This window comes from Meles meles, chromosome 14 (assembly GCF_922984935.1).
Source record: "Meles meles chromosome 14, mMelMel3.1 paternal haplotype, whole genome shotgun sequence".
NCBI classification, from domain to species: domain Eukaryota; kingdom Metazoa; phylum Chordata; class Mammalia; order Carnivora; family Mustelidae; genus Meles; species Meles meles.
Window position 1 is genome coordinate 75,357,633 of NC_060079.1, and position 15,213 is coordinate 75,372,845.

General features: G+C 38.4%; 1 protein-coding gene across 2 annotated transcripts in view; it reads left to right on the top strand.

Annotated features, from left to right (window-relative positions):
- The window catches only part of PCCA (propionyl-CoA carboxylase subunit alpha), a 405,590-nt gene that overhangs the window by 138,019 nt on the left and 252,358 nt on the right, over positions 1-15,213 (top strand). For both annotated transcript variants that reach the window (XM_045978130.1, XM_045978131.1), the window contains one exon: positions 12,085-12,163. In XM_045978130.1, coding sequence (XP_045834086.1) covers positions 12,085-12,163 — 79 coding nt within the window. The remainder of the gene's footprint in view (positions 1-12,084; positions 12,164-15,213) is intronic.

Genomic DNA, 15,213 nt, shown 5'->3' on the forward strand with positions numbered 1-15,213 from the left:
TTTTGACTTGTATTTCCTAAGAATGTATTTTAAAATAACTGAAAATTTTCTTTTTATTAATTTCTAAATTGTTTTCTGATCAGTGAATATTTTCTTTTGTATTTAAAATCTTTCTGATTTGGTGAGAATTATTTTATGGCCAAGCAGTAAGTTACTTTACATCTCACATATATGCCTGTAAAGAATTTATATTCTCAAATTATTGTATACTGTATTTTATAAATAACCAGTAGGTCAGAACTACCTATTAGGATGTTTAAATCTTCTGCTGACTTTTCAACTGTTTGATCAATTTTTGAGAGACTAGATTTCCCAATTCTTCCTTGCTTCTTAGGTTTTGCCTCTGTATATTCTTAAGGTAAGTTAATAGGTAATATAACAGTATAACAGGTGTCTTTTGGTAATTTTTACTTTTAATGAAAATGTAGTGAATTTTGGCTTTTAATATGATAATATGTTTAAACCAGCTTATTTTGGTCTTTTCCTTGTATGTTCCTATAACTTTCAGTCAACCAGTGAACCATTATTTTAGGTGGATCTCTTATAGGTGTTTGGACTAGCATTTTGTTCTGTTTCTATTCAGAGTGTCAGTGTCTCTTAATCAGTGAGTGTAGTTCAGTACATTTATTGTATTTACTACTGTATTTTGATTTATTTATATTGTCTGCTTTTTATTTTTGTTCCTCTTATGGATTCTGTTTTCTCTCCTTTCTTGATTTCTTTTTGATTGTAATGATGACTTAAAAATTTTTTTCTTGTTCTGTTTTTATTTTTCCATTTTCCCCTCCACTCCTCTCCACTGTGGTGATAATTTTATACTCTTGTTTCCATTCTTTTAGTGTTTACTATAGAAATGTCAGCTTTGTAGATATTCCTTCAGGTGTCCTTCATTCTCCTATATTAAACTTTATAAAACATTCACTTATCTTAAATTTCAGTCTAAAATTTATTCTCCTACCAAAAAAATACATTAATGCTGTTTACCCTTTATATGCTATTTTATATTTTGTTTTCTTATTTGTTTACTTCACTAATGAGACATTATAGGGTGTGATCATCCATTGTTTATTTAGCTTTATCCAAATGCTTATTGTTTTCGCTCATTTTTCCTTTCATCCCTGATTCTTTCTGTTTTTCTTGGAATTTACTCTTCAGAAGTTAGTATGGCTAGTTAACTCAGTGTTTGTTTGCATGAACTGTCCATTTTTCATTCTTTCTTGAAAAATAGTTTTCCTGAGTATGCAAATCTAGGTTGATAGTAGTTCTGTACCAGCCAAGTGCTGGAATGTTTGTACGTGTTATGTAGCTATTGAACGGATAGCTCTAATTTTTGTTACTTTGTAGGCATTCTATTCTTTCTGTCTGCTTCATAAACCATTTTTATTCATGTACACTTTATAAAGAATAAAATCTAGCTATTTTAAGTGTATAATTTAATGAATTTTGGTAAATGTAACCACAGTTAAGATACAGAACATTTCTGTCCTGTTTGAAAATGTCCCTTCTCCCATTTTACGTTACCACTGTAATGTAAATGTTCCGGTTATTCCAGCAAAACACTGAACATCACCTGTCTTTTTAGTTTCAGTCATCCTAATGGATGTGTAGTTTTATTTCACTGCGATTTAAAATTGTGTTTCCTTTTTAAAAATTTTTAAAAAGATTTTATTTATTTATTTAAGAGAGAGAGAGAGAGAGAGAGAGAGAGAGAGAGAGATCTCAAGTAGGCAGAGAGGCAGGCTCCCTGCTGAGCAGAGAGCCCGATGCGGGGCTCGATCCCAGGACCCTGAGATCATGACCTGAGCTGAAGGCAAAGGCTTAACTCACTGAGCCACCCAGGTGCCCCTAAAATTGTGTTTACTTTATACCAAATACTGTTGAGCATATTTTCATGTGCTTAATGCTGTCACATTCATTAATCTTTTGTAAACTATCTTTTCAAATTTTTGCCCCCTTTAAATAATTAATAGACTCAGTTATTATTATTATTTTTTTGCAGTTCTAGATTTACCGAATAGTTCGTTAAGTAAATGGAATTCCATCCGTACACCACCCCAGCCAGAGCCCTCTGCAGCTTTCCCAGTGTTAACCCTTGGTGTTAGTGTGGCACATTTGTTACAATTAATAAACAAACATTAATACATTATTAACTATAGTCCACAGTTTCCATTGAGTTTCCCTGTTTGTATTGTATAGTTGTGTGTTTTGACAAATGCATAATGACATGTATCTACTATGTTTCATACAAACTAGTTTGCCCTGTGCTTCACCTTTCCAACCCTCCTTTCATTACTCTTGACAACTCTTGGCTCACACTGCTTCCTACACGCTATGCTTTTGCCTTTTCCAGAATGTCCTATAGTTGGAGTCATATAGTACGTAGCCTTTTCACAAGGGCTTTCTTCACGTAGCTGTATGCATTTAAAAAATTCCTTCATGTCTTTTTGTGGCTTGATAGCTCATTTTTAAAAATTGTTGAATAATATTCCGTGGGATGAATACAAGATTGTTTCTCCCCTCACCTTTTGAAAGATACCTTGGTTCTTTCTGGTTCTTGGCAGTCATTAACAAAGTTGCTGTAAATATTTTTGTGTGTGGACATAAATTTTCAACTCAGTTCAGTAAATACCTAGGAGTATGACTGCTGGGGTCTTGGGTAAGAAGATTTTGCATCCCCCCCTGCCCCCCACCCCCCAGCGGTGAGTAAGTGGTCCTGGTGCTTTCCTGTTGCTCTGCACCCTCCATAGCCTTTGGTATTGTGAATGCTTTGGAATATTAGCCATTCTAATAAGCGCATAGTAGTATTTTGTTTTGATTTGTATTCCCCTGAAGGCAAAGATGTTGAGCATCTCTTCATATACTTATTTGCCATCTTGTATCTTCTCCACAGAAGTGTCTCTTCAAATCTTTTACTGATTTTTTGATTGGGTTTCCTTATTGTTGAGTTTTAAGAGCTCTCTTTTAGATACAGTTCTTTATCAGATAGGTATTTTGCAAAAGTTTTCTCCTAGTCTGTGACTTGGGCCTACACTCTTTTGAGTGTTTTTTTGTTTTTGATTTGATAGAGAAATGTATAATTTTAATAAAGCTCAATTATCAATGTTTTCCTTTTAAGGGTTGTGCTTCTGGTATTGTATCTGAAAACTACTTGTCAAACCCAAGGTCATCTAAATTTTCTCCTATTCATCTTCTAGAACTCTTCCTGTTTTTATATTTGGGTCTAAGGTTCACTGAGTTGACTTCTAAGGACTGTGTGTAGATTTACTTTTTTGTGTATGAATGTCCAGTTCTAGCACCATTTGTTGAGGAGACCATCCTTTCTCTGTTGATTGCTTTTGCTCCTTTGTCAGAGATCAGTTGACTGTATTTTTGTGTGTCCATTTTTAGTCCCTCTATTTTATTCCATTAATTGTGTGTGCTTTTACCAATACCATGCTGACTGTAGCTTTATAGTAAGTCTTGGAGTAGGGTAATACCAACCTTTTGAAATTGTCACTCTCCTCTTAACTATTCTGGGTCTTTTGCTTTTCTTTATAAATGTTAAAATCAGTTTGTTAATAGCCACAAAATAACTTGCTGGGAGTTTTGATTGGGATTGCATTGCATCTGTAGATCAGGTTGAGGAGAATTCATAGCCTACACATGGATATTTATCCATTTATTTAGATCTTCCTTAATTTCATTTGAATTTTGTAGTTTTCTTCATATAGGTACCATACATATTTTGTTAGATTTATGCCTGAGTTTTTTGGGGGGTGGGTGGGTGGGTGAGTGCTCATGTAAATGGTATTGGCTTTTAATTTAATTTTTTTAAAGTTTTTCTTAAATTTTATTTATTTATTTATTTATTTGACAGAGAGAGAGAGAGAGAGAGAGATCACAAGCAAGCAGAGCAGCAGGCAGAGAGAAAGAGAGGGGAAAGCAGACTCCTGTCGAGCAGAGAGCCCCATGCGGGGCTCAGTCCCAGAACCCGAGACCATGACCCGAGCCGATGGCAAAGGCTTAACGCACTGAGCCACCCAGGCACCCTGGATTTTAGTTTTAAAGTTAAGTTCTCATGTTGGTATATAGGAATGCAATCACCTTTTGTATGTTGACCTTGTATCCTGCAACCTTTTTATAATCCACTTACTAGTTCTGGAGTTTTTTGGTGGTGGTGGTTGTTGGTTCTTTCAAGTTTTCATTATAGAAATCGTATTACCTGCTAATGAAGAGTTTTATTTCTTCCCTATGTGTTTATCTGTTTCTTGTCTTATTGCATAAAATAGAACTTGTATAGGACATTGAATAGGAGTGGTTAGAGGGGACATCCTTACCTTGTTCCTCATCTTAGGGGGAAAGCATCTAGGTTCTCACCATTAAGTATAAGGTTAGGTGTAGGCTTTTTGTAGATGTTCTTTATGAAGTTTAAGAACGTTCCTTGTATTCGTAGTTTGCTGAACTCAATGGGTGTTGGATTTTGTCAAATTGCTTTTTCTCCATCTGCTGATATGGTCATGTCATATTTTTTCTTCTTCAGCCTGTTGATGTGTTGGATTATGGTAACTGCTCTTTGAATGTTGAACTAACCTTGCATACTGGGAATAAATCCCACTTGGTCATGGTATAATTCTTTTCTACGTTGTTGGATTTTTTCCCTTTCAGTTATTTTTATACCTAGGAATCCAAATGTTAATTTTTTTATGTTTTCTGTTTCTCTCACCATCATCATCTTCTGTTTATTAGAAAATTTTTTAAAGATTTATTTATTTGGGAAAAAAAAGATTTATTTATTTGGGGGGGAGAGAGACATAGCAGGGGAATGGGCAAAGGGAGAGGGAGAGGGAATCCTGAAGCAGAGTCCCTGCTGAACATGGATTATGTTGTCGGGCTTGATCCCAGGACCCTGAGGTCATGACCTGAGCCAAAATCAAGAGTCAGCCACTTATCTAATTGAACCATCCAGGCACTCCAAAAATACTTTTTTTTCTTGAAGTATAGTTGATAATTTTTTAAAAAAATCTTTTCCCATACTTACAGTGTTTGTAATAGCTTTAATTTATAATAGGTCTTTTAAGGTTCTTCATTTCTGGGTTTGTTTCTATTGACTGTTTTCTTCCAGAGGTGGATTACCTCTCATTTTACCTCTCTGTTGACATGTCTCTCTCTCTCTCTCTTTTTTTAAAGTAGTTACTAAGCCCAATGTGAGGCTCAAACTCATGACCCTGAGATCAAGAATCACATGCTCTCTGGCTGAGCCAGCCAGGCATCCCTCTTCACATCTTTTCTTTTCTTTTTATTTATTTATTTATTTATTTATTTGAGAGAGAGCACGCATGCGTGAGAGTGAGCGGGGAGGGGGTGGTGAGGTGGGGGGTTAGGGGAAGAAAGTCAAGGGGGAGAGGGAACGAGTCTTAAGCAGACTCCCCCTGGAGCCCAAGGTGGGGCTCCTTGTCTCAACCCTGAGATCACGGCCTGAACCGAAACCAAGAGTCATTGCTTAACTGCACCACCTGGGCATCTGCATGCATCTCTTAAGTTTTGATTGGATTGTAAACATTGTGAATATTATATTGTGTGTTTCGGTTTCGTCATGTTTGCGTAAAGGGTGTTAAGGTTTATTTTGTTTAATAAGTCAGTTAACTGATGTTCATAATAATATGTTTTAGCCTTTTTCTTTTATTTTTTTTCCTTTCTTTCTTTCTTTTTTTTTTTCTTAAAGCTTTCTTGGCTTAAGGCAAGCATAGCCTTACCTGGTATTGTGATTCAACAAGTATATGTTAGACCATCTCTCTGTACCTTCCATGCTTCCTGTCCTTGAGTTCATAATTTCTATTTCTTTAAACATCTGTGGTTTCTTGGTGCAATGTAAACTCAGTGAATGTTTTAGGCAAGAGAGAGAGATGATCATATATATATATATATATATATATATATATATATATATATATATATATTATATATTTGAGGATTCCAGTGACTGCAGTATATTTTGAGGCGACCAACTGTAGTGATAGGGAGCTGTGTTTGGAGGCTACTGTAGGTGTCCTGTGAAGAGGCAGGTGTTGGTAGTTTGTATAACTGTTGTGGTCATGGAGATAAAGAATAGTGAAGAAATTAGATTTTTCATAAAGACTTTATGACTTGCATCCTATCCAACAGTTATAGTCCTAGGTATATACTCTAGGAATTCTTATACAGGGTTCCAAGCAACACATTCAGAAATATTCATGGGAGCATTGTATGTATGCATCTGAATATCTCTTCCTAGTAGAATAGATAATGCTTCGGTTTGTTTGTACAGTGAAATAGATTACAGTAGTAAAAATAAAATGATTTGCAGCTACTGAAATTATAAATCAATACATTTACTTAGTACCATTTAATGTTCTCTTCTCCAGGAACTCTTAGCCACTGGAGAACCAACAGTGAGGAGAAGCAAAAAGTTGGCATCATTTTTTAAAACTCATTTTGCTACAAAAAGTGTAAAAATTATATAAAGCAAGAATTATTCACATTTATTATTACCGTTGGGTAGAATATAGGATATTGTTTCCAAGTGTCGATCTATAGATTATTTGCTAATTATAAACAGAAAGTGGCGTATTTTCCATGAGGAAATGGGCACCATCTGAATCAAATAATCAAATGTCATCAGGAAATAGACAAAGGGTCTTTTTTTTCTTTTTTCTTTTTTTGTTTTCTGGTGTCATAAGAATTAGGGTACCAGTTATGTGATATTTAATATTTTTATTCTGAATGTGATAACAAGGAAGCAATCAGTTAAATTCAAATTGTGGAATATTGCTTGCAATAGTCACCTAGGAATTTTCAAAAATATCACTTTCATGAAGGACATCCCTCCCACCTAACCCCTCCCCCCCACACATACACACAAACGCCAAACCAGAATCATAAGTGAACTCTTTTACATTAAAGGAGAAAAAGGGAATGTAACAAATGCAATGCATAATACTTGATTTCCCTATAATTATAATGTACAACTTTTATCTGGAGATTTCCTTCCTGGCTGTCTCAGGAACCGTGTCCCTCTTACCCCCCAGGTTCTTTTGTTCTCTCTTCTGAGGTTCTATTATCAGATCCTGTTCTCTCCATCTGGAGGACTGTCCTCCTCTCTAAAATAACTTTCGTTTTCTTTTAACTTGTAACCTTTCTTTTGGGAAATAAAGGCCTTGCAGTTTTAAGTGTTTTCCAGCTGTTTTGATTTTATTTATTTATTTTTATTTTTTAAAAGATTTTATTTATTTATTTGAGAGAGAGTGAGAGAGAGCTGAGAGGAGAGAGAGGAGAGGGTCAGAGGGAGAAGCAGACTCCCTGCTGAGCTGGGAGCCTGATGCGGGGGGGGGGGGGGGGGGGGGCGGGGGGGGGGAGGTCGATACTGGGACTCCAGTAGCATGACCTGAGCCAAAGCCAGTTGCTTGACCAACTGAGCCACCCAGGCGCCCTTCCAACTGTTTTTAAAAGAAGGCGAGGGGCACTTGGGTGCCTCAGTCAGTTGAGCATGTGACTTTTGATTTCTGCTCAGGTCGTGGTCTCAGGGTCCTGGGATCTAGCCATGTGTCGGACTCCTTGCTCAGTGGGGAGTCTGTTGGAGATTGTCTCTCCCTCTCCCTCGGCCTCTCCCCCTGTGCTTGTATGCAAATCTTTAAAAAAAAAAAGACCAAAAATTTTTATACTTTTTGAAAGATTTCTGATTTGCACCACCAAATTAGGAATAGGAAAGGTGAAATACTTCAGTTTTTTTTTTTTTTTTTTTAACTATTTGTCTCTGTCAGTCGTTAAGTTCTGAGAAATCTTAATTCAAGAAACCCTGGGTGAAAACTACATAAAATTCTTTATGACTGTTGCGTCATTAAGGCGTCACTTCGTTTATCAGCTTTATGTTACCAGGATATGCTGCCATGTATAGGGACAGGTTTTGCTCGAAGCGGGGAGGTTACGTGTGCGTGGGGCAACATGGTGCTATTAGTTGGTCCCAAAAAATTGATGTTTTAGACCTGTATTCCATAACAAAAGGAGAGAGTGCTGAAGCCTCTAGACTCTTCCTCCCTTTCCTTATCATCCATAGCCAAACATCCGAACTGTCAACAAATCATGCTGACTCTACCTCTGAACCAGTCAGCCTTTGTCTGTCTTCGAGCCGAGTGGGGGTTGCCGCTGGCTTTCCCTTGGAACACGGCAGAAGCTTCCTGCTCCGTCTCCCTGTGCCACCCTTGCCCTTCTACAGCTCAGGCCTTGCAGAGTAGCCAGAGTGAGCTTCAGAAATCCAACATTAGGTTGCTGCCTTCTCCTGTGTAATTTTCCTGCTCATTCCTTCCGTCAGGAGTGTTCCTTCCTCACTGGTTGTCAGACGACTGGCTCCAGCTGTCAGGCCTCACTTTCAGCTTCCGTCTTACAAAGAAGCCTTCAAGGAGAAGTAACCCTGATCACCCCCAATCACTTCCTTCTGTTGTTGTCACTGTCCCCATCTTCCGTGAAGTATGTGTATTACTGCACACACGTGCACCGGATGCATGTTCAGGCACGTGTGTACTCACGCATCTTTCTCCGCTAGATGGTAAGGGCCATGAGAGCAAAGAGCTTTTCTGAATTGTTCATTTTGTATCCCCCAGAGCCACATCAGTACTTGGCACATGAAATGTTTACTGAGTGTATATATTTGAGTTGATGAACGAAAATGTGGTGGAAAGTTAGCAGGAGGATTGCTGCTTTACGGTGGAAAGTAAACCTGCTGATTGCTGGGGGGACGGGAGACCAGACCTGTCCTTAAGGTCTGAGGACAGAAATGTAGGAATAGTGCTTTGGTAACCCGAGTTTCTGTATTTTCTTAAATAATTTTTAAAATTTAATTTAAAAAATTAAATTAAATTTTTTTCTCATGTAGTATTTAGTCCATTAGGGAGCATTAGGTGGAGGGGAAATAAAGACTGGAGACACGCTGCATGTCGGAGTTGGGTGAATCTCTGAGTGGTCTGGGTGGCGAGGTCAGGTAGCGGGGGAGTAGGCATCCGGGGTGAGGATGAGAAGCGTGAGGGAGAACTTGCCAGCACCACTAGGACCTGAGATGTCTTTTTTTAAAGCAGTCTTTTCATACCAAGAGATTTTTCTCCTTTTAAACACTTGAGAATTCTGTTCTGTTTGTTGTAAGGAAGGCGGTTCTGTTTCAAACCTATGGCAACCGAGGAACATAAATTAAAGATCCGCATCGTAGACCAACGCTGCATGCGGGTGTGAGTACTCCGGTGGATAATCAGTTGGGACAGAACAGTAGTGGAAATTTTGTGCCTAGACCAGGTAAAGTGAAGGAATGGTGACCGACAACAATGGAATATTTCGGATTTTTCCAGGAATGTCAACTTTTTGGCTGAATCTTCTTTTACCTTTTTCTTCCCGTTTGTGGTATCGTATAACTTATCCCAGTTAGAGTTGCAGAGACGCAGTAGGAAATAGGAAAGTAGGGATGAGAGACTGGGCTTTTTGATATGATGTAGCGTCATCTGCGTGGAATATTCTTTCCCCTCTCTTCAACTGGCGAGGTCTAGTTTCTCCATGGCACGGTGGCAACATAAAAATATGTTCTATCTGAAATTTAATGACTGACTTGGCGTAAGAAGTTGAGTAGAAAACCTTAGCTCTACATTATTCCCAATTATAGTTCAGAAATTGCATTGAATTGGTGACTGCAATGTCACTGGCTTACGCCAGTCTCTTCCTTGCTCCCAGCAGTGTTACATTTGGCCTATTCTGTCAGGGAATCCTGTCTTTCCGGGTTGCATGTATTCACAGGGCTGATGCTCCATTGCCTCCTGTTGGGGGACCATTTTGTAATTGCCTTATCACACACTGCCCTCTTTTTCTGAACATATAATAGTTTCTCATTGACAAGTTACTTTTTGTGTTTTGTTTCTCCATCTAGTTTCTTGTGACCAAGGACAATTTCCCAGTGTTATTTCGAGCCTCATAAATCACTGTATAGCCCAGACCCATAGTAAATAACCAAGACGAGAGTAATACTGGAATGAGAGTAACTGCAAATTTCCTAATTCTCAGAGGGAACTGAGAACAGAGATAAGGGATGTATATATCTTACCTCTTGTGGTTTCCTGTTTCCTGCTTATATGGATAAATAGTTTTGGAACGTGAATTGGTAAAACTTTTTTTTTTTTTTTTTTTTTGGGGGGGCATATGGATCCATTTGTTTAAATTTTTTGTGAAAACGTTTTCTCAGGCATGGTAGCTTCTCATTGTTAGATATTATTTCTTCACTGCTCCAAAACAGCCTAATTATTCTTTAATGAGTTCAGTCTGATCCTTTATGTGACATTCATGGTGAGGTTACAGCATGGAAGGAGACATATTCCCTTCTTCTCACTCTTGTGCAGGGTCTCGAATGTGCGAGAGGGACAAGCATATTTTCTCTCTTAATTTATATTTTAATTCTTTTTCTTCTGCCATCCCATGGATGCTCTCCAGCTGGATTATTTTAGTCATTTTTTTAAAACCAATTCCTGCTATTCCTGACTAAAATGTTCAAATCCCACTCATCCTTCATAGCCTCATGTTAATGGCTCTTGCTTTCCTTAATCTCTCTTCTGTTACCTTCTTATGATACCTTTCTCTTCTGAATTTCCAACGATAGACTTATTGAGTATTTCCCCCCTTTTCCTCCTAGAATCTTAGACTACCAATGTGAAAAAAGTATGTTAGTCTTTCTTCTCACTGCACTTAACATTGCTTTTAAAATGCTGTCCCACGTAAACGTAAGCAACGTCAGAATTTTAAAAAGTGAATGAAACAGAAAGCAAGTGCCATCTTAACTCAGTTGACGTTAAGCCTGATATTTGTGGGTTGGGGTTAAAGGTCTATGACATTTGGCCCTCTCTTCCTTTTCCTCTAGGATCCTGTAGTTAGAGTGTAGTGCTGTTTGAGCATCACAGGCTGGGAAGAGTCTTTCAAGCACTCACTGATCTTTCTCTTCAGAAAAGATCATAAACAAGTGTCTCAGACGTGAATGTATCCACCTTGTTTTTGGAAAACCTCTAAGCAAGGAGATTTTTTTATAGCCTTTCTTGATAAATTGATGCAGGTGACTCAAGCTGTCAAAATTTTTACCGTATAATAATCTAAATAGTTATTAATAATTTTATGATTTAATATTGTCATATAAAACTTTAGCTGGAGATCATTTGTTCAGGCCTTATTGTGTGTTTTCATCTTACTTGCTAGCGTACACATTCCCTGTCGGATGAGTGGAAATGGTGCAGTAGAGCCTTTTCACCCGTAACAGCGAGTCCTGGAACTTCTGTTTCTGCCCATAGTATAAAAGCGGTGTGACTTGATTTCCCCCCACATCATTGTGTCAGTTCTTGCTGATAAAAACTGTAGGGGTTCTCTGTGACTTTTCAGATAAAAATGCCTCAAATACTGTAAATCATTACTTTTGGAAAAGGGAATTTAATTTGTTATGCATGCAGATAGCACTTTTGGGGAATATTGTATGTGTATGTATATGCTTGATATTATTTAAAAGTTGCTTCTTGGGGCGCCTGGGTGGCTCAGTGGGTTAAAGCCTCTGCCTTCAGCTCAGATCATGATCCCAGAGTCCTGGGATCGAGCCCCACATCGGGCTCTCTGCTCAGCAGAGAGCCTGCTTCCTCCTCCTCTCTCTCTCTCTCTCTCTCTCTCTGCCTACTTGTGATCTCTGTCAAATAAATAAATAAAATCTTAAAAAAAAATAAATAAAAGTTGCTTCTTATCTTTGTTTAACTAATACTATATGTACTTCTGTTTTTGGAATCCATAGTCAAACAACTTATTTATGTTTCCTTAGCTTTTTATTTCATTACTGGGGAAAATGTTTTATTTATTTGATACAAACAGTCCTTTTCTTTTGAAATGCTAACACTCTTGTTTTTAAAAAATATGTGAGATCATTACACTGGTGCCATTTTCCTGACTCTAAAAAGGAACTTTTGAATAAATTAGTTACTGTCTTCTGCGCTGTTGAACATGTGGTCAGTTGTCATGTTCACGCATCCAGATGATCAAAGTCTGAACTTCCGTCTAATTCTTCCCTGCTCTTAGGCTACCCTGTCATGATCAAGGCCTCAGCAGGTGGTGGTGGGAAAGGCATGCGAATCGCCTGGGATGATGAAGAGACCAGGTGAGGTGCTGTCCAAAATCTACTTTTGATGAAAATTGCAGTTACTAGAGTTTTATTAAACTGACAAGTAAACAGATACCAAAAGTGTAATGGAATAATTACAGTAACCATCTCATTTTTACTCTTCTAGGTGGGAAAAAATGGAAATTATGCTGAAAACTTCCTGGTTTATATTTTGTTGATGATTATTCTGTTACCGAAAGGTTTTTTACTTTCTTAAGTGTTAATGAAGGATTGTCTTTTTTTTTTTTTACAGTATATTTTTAAAAATTATGGTCATCATTCTATTTCCTAGACAAAAGCTACTAATGTTTGATGCTGTATATTATGAATGTGCGGCAGAGATTTGAAGCAATTACATTTAAAAGGCAATCATGATTTCATTTGCTTATGTGTTACTCAGTACACACTTTCCATTGATTGTCTATAAAAATAGCAAACTACTTTGATAATTTTTGACCATGGAATAGATTTCTTTTTGAATTTGAAACTACTAAAGCCCAATGCATTATTTACATGATTAGAAAGTCATTTTTTGAAAACTGCCTAGTACAAACGGATTTTAGGGGATTCTCTTTAGGTTTGTGTTTTTATTGATTTTCACATTTGGCAGAAGAGACTTTTGTCTTTTTTTTTTTTTTTTTTTTTTTGAGGTTGGAGGAGACAAAAAATGACTTAATTATAGTGTTATGTTGCCTTTCAGTTCTCCTTCTCTACCCAGAAGTATTGTAGTCTTCCAGATGGTTCTCCTTTCTCCCTTTCCCTTGCTTTTCCTTTCCTCCCCACTCCCCCAGTCTCTAAAAGACAGAAGTCCAGAGCAGTTGATGCAAAAGTTGTCCAGTACAAACCTAGTCCCGAAATCAGGTTCTCAAGGAATAAGTAAGGTAAAAATGTCCTTGAGGCAATACATTATCCTTTAAAATCTCTTGGGAGGGCACCAGATTGCAGACTTGCACAGATGGTTTTATCTTTGCTAGAAAAGTGTCTCAGAACACTGGTGTTTCTTTGGTTGAGCACCAGAGAAATTAATCGTTTGTGTTATGGGGTGACAAGAGATGTACTACTGTTTAAACCCCAGTTTTACTCTGAATGTCAGTGGTAGCAGAGACGGACTGCACGAATTCATTCGGTGCATGGACTGATGATACTTGTTGAGAACCTGTGTGGCAGTCACTGTTTTAGTAGTGCTCCTGAATACAGCATTGAAGAAAAACAGAGTAAATCTTTCCTTTGTGAAGTTTATACACTAAATCACGAGTTCTTAAGCTTTGAGTTCCTAGTCCCATAAAATTCAGAGGAGTTTTACGCATCCAGAAGAGAGAAAACAGGACCTATTTCTTTCACTCGCCTTTAATGGGATTTAGTGTTTCCTCCAATATAGGCAGTGAACTACAAGAGTAGTAGTATCTTTGGAACTTTCTACCACTTTGGAAATCACATATCTTCAGCAACTGTAATGTGCTAATATATCTCTAAGTAACAGTGATTATTAGATTTGTTCTTGGAGCTTATTATGAGTAACGAACCCTATCCATATAGTATGTACCAAATTTGTCTTTAGAAAATAAATTGAGGGGGGGAGGAGTTAAGATGGTGGAGAAGTAGCAGGCTGAGACTACATCAGGTAGCAGGAGATCAGCTAGATAGCTTATCTAAACATTGCAAACACCTCCAAATCCAACGGGAGATCGAAGAGAAGAACAACAACAATTCTAGAAACAGAAAATCAACCACTTTCTGAAAGGTAGGACTGGCGGAGAAGTGAATCCAAAGCTACGGGAAGATAGACCACGGGGGGAGGGGCCGGCTCCCGGCAAGCGGCGGAGCAACGGAGCACAAAATCAGGACTTTTAAAAGTCTGTTCCACGGAGGGACATTGCTCCGAAGTCTAAACCGGGGTGAAGCCCACGTGGGGTCAGCGTGGCCCCAGGTCTCGCAGGGTCACAGAAGGATCGGGGATGTCTGAGTGTCGCAGAGCTCGCAGGTATTAGAACGGAGAAGCCGACTACAGAGACAGAGCCCCGGACTGAACTCTCAGCTCAGGGTTACCTTGAACCGGTCGCAGGCTCGGTGAGCTCAGAGCGCGGCTAGAGGCCGGGGATACGGGAGTGATTGGGCGCTGTTCTCTGGGGGCGCACTGAGGAATGGGGCCCCGGGCTCTTGGTTCCTCCGGGCCGGAGACTGGGAGGCCACCGTTTTCATTCCCGTCCTCCGGAACTCTACGGAAAGCGTTCAGGGAACAAAAGCTCCCGAAAGCGAACCCGAGCGGATTACTTAGTCCTGCCCCGGTAAGGGCGGTGCAATTCCGCCTCCGGCAAAGACACTTGAGAGTCACTACAACAGGCCCCGCCCCCAGAAGATCAACAAACTATCCAGCCAGGACGAAGTTCATCTTTCAAGGAAAGCAGGTTCAATACCTAGGATAGCAGCGGAATTCCAGAGGAGGTGAAAGCAAAGCACGGAACTCATGGCTTTCTCCGCATGATCTTTAGTCTTGCGGTTAATTCATTTTTCTTTCTTTCTTTTTTTTTTTCTTCTACTAAATTTTTTAAAACTTTTACCCTTTTCTTTTTTAATGTTTTTTGACTAGTTTATCTAAAATATATATTTTTTCTTTGTTTTCTTTTTAAAATTTTTTTCTTTTTCTTTTTTTCTTTTTTTTCCTGAACCTCTTTTTATCCCTTTTCTCCCCCCGACAATTTGGGGTCTCTTCTGATTTGGTTACAGCACATTTTTCTGGGGTCTTTGCCATCCTTTTAATATTTTATTTGATCCTTCATATCCTCCTATCTGGACAAAATGACAAGGTGGAAAAAATCACCACAAACAAAAGAACAAGAGGCAGTACCGAAGGCTGGGGACCTAATCAACACGGACATTGGTAATATGTCAGATCTAGAGTTCAGAATGACGATTCTGAAGGGTCTAGCCGGCTCGAAAAAGGCATGGAAGATATTAGAGAAACCCTCTCTGGAGATATAAACGCCTTTTCTGGAGAAATTAAAGAACTAAAATCTAACCAAGTTGAAATAAAAAAAGCTATTAATGAG